Raw genomic sequence first — 12,457 nt, forward strand, 5'->3', positions numbered from 1 at the left:
CAGCATGCTTTAATTATTCACATCACTTCAGGATCAATTTACTGTCCATACATATATGTTGATGCTTTGCTTGAAATGTGATGTCACAAAGGATTAGAAGTTGTATTTTCTGAGTTATATCCACTTTGCAACATGGGGATAGAGTATGCATTCCATAACAAGTAAAATAGCAGGTCACAGATACATAACATCTAAACCTGCTAATTATCTAATACAAGAAAAAACAAACATTATGTGTTCAATATTGTGATAGTGACAGCAAGAAATAATACTCAATTACGTGTGTACATAATATTTACAACAGATAATGAAACAAATGTACATTTACCCAAACTTGAACAAGATGATAAAAAGGTAAAGCATTAGTGATGAATCTTTTCCCATGATAAAAATTAAGACAAGCCCATAATACTACAAATATTTCAAAACTTATTCAGTCTAATTCCATTTACAGGAAACCAATCTTTGAAATCAAAGATAAGCAAATATTGAAATATCTGATTCAAAATATGGAAAAGCTAAAAATTGCAATAATCAAAATAGGCAAATCAAAATTAGTTAAATAGATTGCCAATTTATTAAATGGCGAGACAACATTGAATTTATGTTTTAAAAACCCTTAAAATAAGCATATCACCCAAGGTTTTCTTCGCCCAAAGAACAAGTTCTTAACATATTTTTAGTAGTACAATTAAGGGAAAGAACTTTATGAAATAGGAAATTAATGTTGGCCCATTTCAAATCTCTGTTTTATGAATATGTATCATCAAAGATAATTGAGCTCAAAGCTCAATTGACATTTGACTTAGTGACATAAAATAAACAGATGTAGTTGTGGGAACATCAAAGTCAAACAAAATAAAGACATGTGATTTCAAAATTATTTTGATTACATTAAAATTTGGTTACATCTTCTCTTTATAAAGTTGATACAGGTATATTGACCATTAATGACCTTTGACCTTGGCTTAGGGACCTAAAACTATGTTGATCTATTTTTAAATCTTGATAATCATGTAAGTTTCATGGAATATTGACCTATATTTTAAGAATCACCTTGAAAATCCAAAATCCTAACTTTGGTTAAAGGTCAAGTCCACCCCAAGAAAATGCTGATTTGAATAAATATAGACAAATCAAACTAGCATAGTGCTGAAAATTTCATCAAAATCAGATGTAAAATAAGAAAGTTATGACATTTTAAAGTTTCGCTTATTTTTCACAAAACAGTGATATGCACACTAGGTGAGTCGGACGATGATGTCTATCACTCACTATTTCCCCGTTTTTTTTTAATTATACAATATTTCTTTTTTTTAAAGGTTTGACAATAAGGACCAACTTGACTGAACCATATAGTATTAAACAATGCTAATTCCATATGTTCAGGGAAGAATTAATAGTTGTATCACTTGACAATGAGGAGAAAATTAGAATATTTCATTCAATAAAATACAAAAGAATAGTGAGTCGATGACGTCAGTCTCCTCATTTGCATACCAGCCAGGATGTGCGTATGACTGTTTTGTGAAATTAACCGAAACTTTAAAATATAACTTTCTTATTTTACATCCAATTTTGATGAAATTTTCAGTGTTATGCTTGTTGGATTTTTCTCTTTTTATCCAAGGGTCATTCCATCTGGATTCACCCAGTGGTTGCACCCGACCGTCTCAGAATTCGTTGTAATTTGGTATACATAAAATTCACCATGGCTCAAGCACAAAACAAAAAAAATTAGTCCAATCGGTCCGTCGGTTCTCGCGCTACGGCCCGCCCTTTTCTCCTTGTTTTGACAAAAATGGGCGTGACCTTCAACTTTCGATGGCCACTGCGTCGTTACGTGTTGACCAATTTTCATGAAACTGGTACCATTTGATAGGAAATTCAGAGAGGAATCCAAAACATGCATCGAATAATGTATTGGAGCAATTTATAAGGTCATGACCTTTGACCTTAACTTTGACCTTGAGTTTGACCCCCGGACAAATAATTTTTTAACTTGATTTTCGTGTATGTTAATTATTGGTATGATATTGACAAAATATGTTAAAATCAATGATGATATTTTATTTCTTCACCTTTAAAAACTCTTCCAAAGATACCATGAAATTTCACTCTAGTCCCACACACTGATATTCATGTTAGTAAAGTGTTTACCAGTTACATGATTTCTTCCAATCTTAAGTTACAGTATGCAAGCACATGGAAAGAAATTAAGCTTAATCAGTTCACAAATAAAAGATTAAACCTTTATGCTCATGAATAGGTATCTGTTTAGGCATTTTGATGTTCATCAATATATATTCATTTTGATGTTCGGCAATATATATCATATATATTCATGGTAGTAAAGTCTTCACTTTCATCATCAAAATATATACATGTATATATATGTATATGATATATATTGCTGAATCATTAAAGGCCTAAACAGATACCTATTCATGAGCATAAAGGTTTAATCTTTTATTGGTAAACTGATTAAGCTTAATTTCTTTTCATGTGTTTGCATGCTGTAACTTAAGATTGGAAGAAATCATGTAACTGGTGAACACTTTACCAACATGAATATCAGTGTGTGGGACTAGAGTGAAATTTCATGGTTTCTTTGGAAGAGTTTTTATAGGTGAAGAAATAAAATATCATTGATTTTAACATATTTTGTCAATATCATACCAATAATTAACATACACGAAAATCAAGTTAAAAAATTATTTGTCCGGGGGTCAAACTCAAGGTCATAGTTAAGGTCAAAGGTAATGACCTTATAAATTGCTCCAATACATTATTCGATGCATGTTTTGGATTCCTCTCTGAATTTCCTATCAAATGGTACCACTTTCATGAAAATTGGTCAACACGTAACAACGCAGTGGCCATTGAAAGTTGAAGGTCACGCCCATTTTTGTCAAAACAAGGAGAAAAGGACAGGCCGTAGCGCGAGAATTGACGGACCGATTGGACTAATTTTTTTTGTTTTGTGCTTGGGCCATGGTGAATTTTATGTATACCAAATTACAACGAATTCTGAGACGGTCGGGTGCAAAATTGCACATTCATTGGGTGAATTGGCATGGAATGACCCCCAAATAAACTTTTTGTTGGGGTGGACTTGTCTTTTAAGTTTTGATTTTGATACCACAAATGGTCAACGTTCATCATCGACCCTAAATGACCCTTGACCTTGATTATATGACCTAAAACCCATGCTACATAATTATTGAGACTTGATTATCCCTATCTTCATGTTTCATTATATTTGTCCTTATACTTTTAAGGTTGTGATGACATTTCAAAAACTAAACCTTGGTGACAATCAATGTCATGCAGGCGAGATAAAAAAATGAGGACTGGACTTTCAACTTTTGATGTTAGGATTGCAAACTTTAGCAACAAATGTTAGATCTTAGATTGTGTCTTTCACACATTTGTTTTACATATGATACACTCATGATTTTCATTGACAATGAATTCAATCTTTGAAAATATACTAAAATATAAAGGACCAGACAGGCTTTGAACTTTAGCACTATACAAAGTAGTCTTTCAGGTTCTTGGTACACTTTAAGACTAGTTACAAGTGTTTCAAAGCACCAAGCAAGCAGTACAAACTGTTACAATCAGAAGACAGGAAGATGATGAACATAAATAAAAGCTAGATGGAAAATACTAAGGAGGTGTACTACAATCTAGACAGTACTCTACAAATGATGAAATCCATGAAGAAAGTTGTCTCAAAGATGAGGATAAGCTATGATTGGCAAGAGTTCCTGGGAATGATGTCATTCTCGATGTATCAACACAAATATGCCAAGGCCAGCTAGAATTATATACTGCAAAGAATGAAGGAAGAATATAAAAATAAACCCAATTAATATCATGGCATCTTGGAAGTAGAGTTTTCACCTAACAAAGCCATATTTTTCTTCCAACAGGATGGTAAAATGGTACATCAAGTGAGGAATGAACTCCCAATTCCCTGAACAAGGGGTGTTTTATAAGACTCAAAATGCATGTCATTAAATGTCATTAAAAATAACTTCAATATGATTGCCTAATGGGATGTCTAAAATTTTTGTCTGACAACATATATATATTTCTGATACAATATGGTAGAATACACACTGCTTTTCTGTTAGAAAACGTCTAGGAATAGAAAGGTCTTTAATATAAATCTTTAGATGTGCAACTAAAATGAGATTGTGAATCAAATTAGGCTTGGTATATTAAATGCCTAATATATCGCAGCCTGGATTCATATTCATCGCATTAAACTGGATGAAAACAGAAAATGAAAAATAATTACTCTTGTGATGAGAAAATAAATAATTGTTTGTACACTTGTACACAAAAACAAAAAAAAAAAAATTCTTCACAGCAAAACAGTATTTCATGCTAAAAATAAAATTACAGGGGAATATCTTTTCAATCAATTTATGTATCTATGAAATAAGGTTACCTTTAATTTTGGATAATCATTCATCATTATTGTGACGTTGCCTATGTAGGGTACAAAACCTCTTGCTCTACCAACAACATCTTTTCTTTCAAGCCATAGTTGACCTTTGGCATATAGTCCCCTATCATCAACCATGTTATTGTCTCCTTTGGTTAAAAACTTCACCGTTCCATCTTCCCTGTGGATAAAATAATGACAAACACAAACATCAACTATCACAATCACTTATTACAATTGTACAATTCACAGCTGTTATGCTATATTCCTAGATGAAGTATTCTTCGAAGATGATGATAGCCAAATCATGATTGGTTCATGATGATTAAGTGACTTTTGTTCCATTTTTTTTTACTTCAAAGATGAATGCATACAGTATGCATCCACAAGGTTAGGATATTAAATAATAATCAATAGCCAAAACATTAAAAATTTCACTGGATAATGGAATAATTTGAAAAAGAGTCTGTTTGATTCATCGATTTGCAACGTATATGTGAAAAGGAAACAACTATGAATGATTTTCTCTTTAAGAAATCAAAGATGACTAAACCTTTGACAAAAAGGGAAATGAGATATATTTGAATGGGTAATTAAAAAGCTGTAAATATGATGAAAGAACACATACTTTTCATGTAGTCTCAGGACTCTGTGAACTATAGGAATGTCTCTGCCTTCAATCTTGAAAACAACTATCTCTCCAACTCGAATTGGATCTTCTTGATAATTGGTTAAAAACAAAAGATCTCCTCTGTGAAAAGCTGGCTCCATGCTCCCACTGCAAAGGTAATAGAAGCAATATAGAAATGGCAATGAACTGACAATACAAAGTGTTCATAGTCCAAAGGTAATCATGATTTTTCCAATTAAGGTTTATTTCTGACTCAAGAATAAAAAAAAAGTAATTGCAGTATGCACATAGTTCAACTTTGAGATAAATATGCATCTCTCGTTCCTTTACAACACACCTGTAATATTTATTATGGTAAGAGAGTATGTCAGCAATACTAACATTCAATAATTGTGTATTATTTACCCTACCTTCAGTGATAAAGTATAGGTTTTGAATATCGTTAAAAGGCAATTATTTCCATGCTGTACTTCTTCCTCATTAGAAAAAATAAAATCAATGTAAGTGTAATATTGTCAATTACAAGACATCTTTACTATTAAAATCTGTGGTACTTTCAATGAACTTCTGATGATCCATTTGCACATAATGTCTATTCTACCTTGTACTTACCTGAGTACAACTACAATTGGACTTTCACTCCCTGTGACAACCATAAGGCCTTTCCATATCATAAGTGCAGATGACACTATCATACCAAAGTTAAGCACCTGGTAAAAGAGCTGTAATGTGAACAGATTTTTTTTAAATGATAAAATAGGTAGAAAATCAGAAATGTTAAATTTTCAAGAAAAGCATATATAATTGAATGACTCATTACTTCTATACACAGCAAAAAAGTAAGTCCCCCCTAAATCAAATTGCTGTAACTTTTAAACATAATTTTTTTTGAGATATGATATTTCATAGGTGGTTTTCTACACTCATTATGCAATTTCTGGGGGAAAATGAGATTGATTGATTGAGTCATGCATGAGTAATTAAAGATTGAATAAAAATGACAATTTTTGAAAGTCACAAGAGTCGTTTTTCAGATTGTGCAAATACAAAGTTTGGCAAATATTGTTTTAGGTGAATTGTATGGTGTTAATAACTGTTTTACTATCCATCATTTAGCCACTCCACACACAATTTTGATATCATTTGTTCATGGTTGAGTGAGCACAATATTGCAGGGGCTGCGGAAGCGGGGGGGGGGGGGGGGGGGCAGCCCCCCCCCCCACTTTTTTCCAAGAGCATGTACAAAAATGTAAAATTTACCATACCATTATGATTTTTTTTGCATGGTAACCCCCTCCTTTGAAAACCATTACGCGGCCCCTGCATTGTGACATATCATCACAGGGGTTTATGGTAGTATCCTCTACAACTTGTTGGATCATGTTATTATTTGAAAATGTTGGTGGCTCCCCCGATTATAGGCCCCTCTCCCATTTTAAAATTCTGGATCCACCACTGATTTGTCCATAAATTAAACTGATCATGAGAAATCGTTAGGAAAAGAATACATTTATGCAGTATTTTTTGTTTTCAATAAATGTCCATTGAACAGTGAAACAACGAGTATTGTTGAAGATACTCTTCCAAAAAATAACTGTCATCATATTCTATCATTTTTATTGATGGAAATGTGTAAAAAATCCAATTATAGCAAATTTTGACCTGTGTTTATTCAACCGTGAAATTTAGCCAAAAAGTTGTATTGTTTTTTAGAAAGTACTTTTTACAAGCCTTCTGACTATTTTTCATAAGAATGTGGAATTAGTTCCAATAATATGGAAACAAAGTCATGATATTTGGCTTGTGACTTTTGAAAAGTGACATTTTTGCCTTTTGATGGTGCTCCCTGAAGCATGACGTAAAATATGTCCGTAACATTCACTCAGACGGTAGCTTATAAAATTACCTACACGCTCATGTAAAAATATATCAAAAACTCGCATTGGTTCAGAAATTATTGATGTTTGTTGAAGGGGGGTACTTACTTTTTTGTTGTGTATACTTGCTGATTTTTATCTAGAATGGGGGACAATTTTTCAAACAAGAACTACAAGTCTACATTCAAGTCTGCCTACATGTAATGGTGGAAGTCCAGACTGTGGATGCCAACTGCTGCTTATTCATACAAGCAATCACATTCACTGCCCTTCTCACTGACCCTGGAGATTTATTATAGGATGGGGGGTCAGGTGTCCGGACACTTTATATTTTTGAAGCCTTCCTTTTCGTCTTTGGATTACACTAAAAATATGAATTCAATAATTGTAATCATCTTCTAGTTTGTTCTTTATAATATTTTCTAACATTTTGTACTAAAAAATGATGAAAATTTGTTTGTAAATCTTTCTAAATGACTTTCTAAAATTGATCGTCCGGACACACAACAACTGGGTATACCTTTTTGTTTATATTTCCATTTCTGATGTAACATAGAAATATGGTGAAGTGACCTTGACCTAAATACATTTATATTAATACATAATGCATATTGTTTGTCAGATTTTCTTAAATCTGCTTCTTTAACAGAATTGCTATTTTCTTTGAAAAATACTTTCCATTTTAGTTGAGTACCAATGAAAAGCAAATCACAATCTTATGCATAACTTATGTATACATGCCACATCTTTACATATATTTCTTATGCACTCAGTGAGTTCATCTCAACAAATGATATCCTAAGATGTCCATGTCTAACAAAAAATTATATTTAGTAAAAAGAGAAAATCCAACTAGCATAATGCTGAAAATTTCATCAAAATCGGATGTTATGACATTTCCAAGTTTCGCTTAATTTCACATAAGTTATAAGTGATGTCATCATGGACTGATGACATCACTATTACTTTTGTGTTTTATTATATGAAATATTTAACTTTCTACTCATTGTCATGTGGAATCTAGTTTATTCCTCCCTGAAAATGTGGAACTACCATTGTTTAAACTTTTTTTGGTTCAGTCAAGTTGATCATTTATATTGTCAAATCTGAAAATATTGTGTAATTCAAACAATAAAAATCTAAAGAAATAGTGAGGGACATCACTGACTCTTTCATTTGCATATCACTGAGTTGTATGGTTGGAACTACCCCTTATCGACCACCTAATGTTCTAAGCATCGTATCTGCGAAAATATTCATCAATTTTACCCAGTTTTCGTCTCATTTGTGCAGAAAATTAAGCAGATCAGATTCCCATGTTTCGTACGGCGACTCCGATTCAATCCGCGTATATATCGACGAACAACGAATACGACGATTTTATATTTGCTCATTTGCACCCATCTTTTGAAACCGACCACCCGCGATACACTAAGTTCACGGCCGATTCTTGTCGCGGTGGCGAAGAATTTTAACTCTTCCAAATCAGTTCTATGATGTCAACATGCTAAATGATCGTCTCACTACTTCCATTGCGAGCTCCGGTACATGATTCGACGATTGACGACGGAAATTTGTTCTAAAGCCGGATTTCTTGGTTTTTCAGCGGGGTTTGGGTCTGGTCAATACAATTTTGATTAATTCTACTAAATTTATACTTTTTGTTGCTTCCTTTTTTCTCGTAAAATCGATTCTTACCATTTCTATGGACACTGCGCCTACTCTCGATCTCCCGCGCGTATCATTTGTAATACGCAGTAATTTAAACGCGCGCAAGGTGGTCGGTTTCAAAAGAGGTGGTTGATATGTGGTAGTCTCACCATATATATATGTGAAAAATAAGCAAAAATCTAAAATGTCATAACTTTCTAATTTTACATCTAATTTTAGCTAAAAAAACCTGAGAAAAATGGGCCTATCATGACAAGACGGATGAGACTTGCCCGATGTTTACGCCGCCATCTTGGTTCCTATTGTTCTTCGCCAATGTTACGCGACATTGCATTGGGGCTTTCTTGGAGCGGCTTTCTTTGTTCTTTTTCTCAACAAGGCAAAAATGCTATGCCTTGGAACGGAAATTTGAGTGTAAAAATGGGGGTCCCCTCCGCGGCACATACCCACTATGCAGTATATACTGAGTGCCCCCCCTCGGGAAGTAAGCTTACGTTAGTAAATGATTTTTACCCTCGAGAAGCCGCCTGGCTATTCCCGCTCCCTGTGTGTTAGCCATACCGGTACCGTACATCAATCTCTGCACATGGGACCACAACAAAGACAAGGCCGCCGATTTGAGGGTTCCGTTCAGTCAAATAAACAAACATATCCACAACTCTTCCCACACATCCATTTTCCAATTCACCAAAAACATACCTGCCGTTTATTCATACGCTTCACTTCATCTAAAAACTCGAGAGACACCATGTTGCAATCGGGAATATGCTAGCATACGTCGAACATCTGCACAACTTCACATCGACGGTATGGTATAGAGTCTACCCAATTAACACACGCGCGCATGTCCAATTACCATGCATCATACAGAGTAGATCTCTAGTCTTACATTTTATTCTTAAATGTTTTTTTTAAGGAACATCCTATCAGCCCCAAAATTGCTTTGTTCAAAGATTAAATCGTATTCCATTATTTTTGCAGAAAAAAAATCGAATAATGGCCTGACTGCAGCGGTCTAATACTATAGCTAGGTATCTGTTCATGTCAGATCATTAAACCTCTGCCAATAAGACCGTGTTGAAAAGTGATTGGACAGAAGTTTTGAAGGCGGAAAGCTTTAAAAATCCTCAATGGCCAGTCCGTCACAAGAAAAATAAAACGAAACCAAGAATTGTCGATGATTACCATAACGTAATCACAAATACAACAGAAAGTAACATATCAATGTAAAGTTTAGAATCCCCTTTTTCATCTGATGTGGGGATGAGGGAGCAAAAAAATCGTAATTTAAAGGAAAAAATACAAAAAAGTGATTTAAAAATGGAAATCACATGTCTAAAATTGTCCATGATATCTGCTCTTTGATTTTGGAGGACTGTATGCATGGCTGATTTGGGGGGAGGGGGCACATGAAGCCACTGTTGATACACCTCTTTGGGGTGTGCTGTATTCATGTTGTTTTACTTAGGCCTACTTACCTGCATACGTGCTTAGTACTTATGCTTACTTCACTTGCTTGCTTACTAGCCCTATTACTAACTAACTGACATACTTACTTAAAGTTACTCACACCCGTGGCGTAATAGGCGGGGGCAGGGGGCCAGCTGTCCCCTTCCCCTGGCGAATTTCACCGGGAAAAAAAGGGAAAAACAGAAAAGGGGAAAGAGAGAAAGAATCACGCGATGAAGCTTGCCCTAATGCTCGGGGCACAACTTTGTTTGTTGATCATACCATGATATGACCGGGAATTTTTGGCTCTTACCCCCCCTGGCCATATCGAACTCTATTACGCCCCTGACCCACACTCACCAACCCCCCCCCCCCTCTTAACTCATGCACGTCTTACTAGTTTTTTCATTTACTACCTTGGTTTAATTTGAAAGTTTTTAGATCCAAAATAAACTTAGGTATGTTATTTCGAATTTTCTCACTACTGGGTCCGAACTGCCATTAAGGTTTGTCATTCGAATGTTCGATAATCAGAAAGAAGAAGAAAAAAAAAGATTCGTCTGAAGGTTCGTTATTCCGAAAATGAAAAGTTTATGACAATGCAATGTTTTAAAACAGACGACCAAAATATTATTTTTTTGCCCGGGGGGGGGGGGCGGGATGGGCCTGTTTTGCAAGATTAAATAGATAATGATTTAATAGAAATAGAAAAGAAACCAAAAAAAAAACAAAAACATAGACCCTACACAAAAAAGGAATTTGATCGGGGGGGGGGGGGGGTGGAGAAGGGGGTAACATGCAAAGAGTTGAATTTACCTATTAATGTAACAATTCAATAAAAATATTTTATATTTCCTTTTAAAGTTACTTAAGGTTGGGCATTGCTTCATATCTTGGTTCAAAGAATTCCATAAAACAGGTCCACTATGACAACACATAGTAGGCCTACTTCGAGAAAATTGATAACCCAGGAGGGGATATTCAGCTCATGAGAGTTAGACAATTATACCTATCAAAAAATATCTATACACCGAATAATCATTTAATATTTGAGGTAGGAGCTTCTACATTGCTAAAAACACAAAACAAGCCGTTTGCAAATAGTACAAGTCGTGACTTTTAAGATTTTAAGTTTGTTAAAAAGAGGATCAGTATGAGTAAAATAATGACTATCTGTAATATATATATATATATATATATCGTTTTTATTCAATTTGGTAATAGCGAACCCTATTTCACATTCAGATTTACAAACCTTCGATATAACCAAACAAATATTTAAATTTCGGACTATAACAGGCCGCTGGAATTCCTAACCTTTTAAGTATAGGACTATCGATCCTTCAAAATTCATATTCGGCTATTATGAGCTGTCGGTATAACTAACTTGATTTTCATTTCGTATAAAGAAACCTTAATGTTCGGATTTAAGAACATTTCATGAGGTTCAATTTCGGACTAACGAACAGATTGGTACACCATTTCACTTTTTTTACCATATCGATCCTGAATTACCAATACATAAATCAATATTATTGATTTCTCTTGCAAAAAGCACGAAATCATATACTCTATTCATTTAAGACGAACCTTAAAAAATGTGATTATATCAATATATTCAATTTTCTTTATAAAGGCTTCTTCCTAATTCTTATATTATGATTTGATTCTTAATCTAATTCTAATCACCATACTATCATCATTTTCATCTCCGTCATCATCATCATCTGCACCAGCACCATCATCATGACAAACCGGGGACAAACCACCACTATCATCATCATCTCCACCACCAACACTACCATAGGCGGATCCAGGGGGCCGATGGCCCCCCCCCCCCGTCCCCCCCCCCCCTATTGGCGGAGCAAAAAAAATGAAAAAGAAGGGGAAAGAAGGAAAAAAAGAAAGAGAATGGGAAAGAAAGGAGGGAAAAGAAGAGGAAAAATATAAGAGAAGGGAGACAAGTGAATAACTTAAAGGTCAAGTCCACCTCAGAGAAATGTTGATTTGAATCAATAGAGAAAAATCAGACAAGCACAATGCTGAAAATTTCATCAAAATCGGATGTAAAATAAGAAAGTTATGACATTTCAAAGTTTCGCTTATTCGCTTATTTTCAACAAAATAGTTACTAGTATACGAATGAGCCAGTTACATCCAAATGAGAGAGTCGATGATGTCACTCACTCACTATTTCTTTTGTTTTTTATTGTTTGAATTATACAATATTTCAATTTTTACGAATTTGACGATTAGGACCTCCTTGCCTGAAGCACAAAATGTTAAAATAATGGAATTCCACCTGTTCAGGGAGGAATGAAACTTCATTTCACATGACAATGACGAGAAAATTGAAATATTTCATATTTC

The 12,457-nt window shown here is 34.3% G+C and overlaps 1 protein-coding gene across 1 annotated transcript; it reads right to left on the minus strand.

Annotated features, from left to right (window-relative positions):
• Positions 1–3,088: 3,088 nt before the first annotated feature.
• Positions 3,089–9,471, minus strand: LOC121410294 (signal peptidase complex catalytic subunit SEC11A). Its single transcript, XM_041602288.1, has 5 exons — positions 9,338–9,471; positions 5,703–5,812; positions 5,088–5,237; positions 4,463–4,640; positions 3,089–3,836 (listed from the first exon to the last, which is right to left on the minus strand). The coding sequence occupies exons 1-5, from the start codon at positions 9,386–9,388 to the stop codon at positions 3,786–3,788; spliced, it is 540 nt and encodes a 179-aa protein (XP_041458222.1). The 5' UTR covers positions 9,389–9,471; the 3' UTR covers positions 3,089–3,785.
• Between the last annotated feature and the right edge of the window lie 2,986 nt (positions 9,472–12,457).

The sequence above is a fragment of the Lytechinus variegatus genome, chromosome 3, assembly GCF_018143015.1.
Source record: "Lytechinus variegatus isolate NC3 chromosome 3, Lvar_3.0, whole genome shotgun sequence".
Taxonomy (NCBI): domain Eukaryota; kingdom Metazoa; phylum Echinodermata; class Echinoidea; order Temnopleuroida; family Toxopneustidae; genus Lytechinus; species Lytechinus variegatus.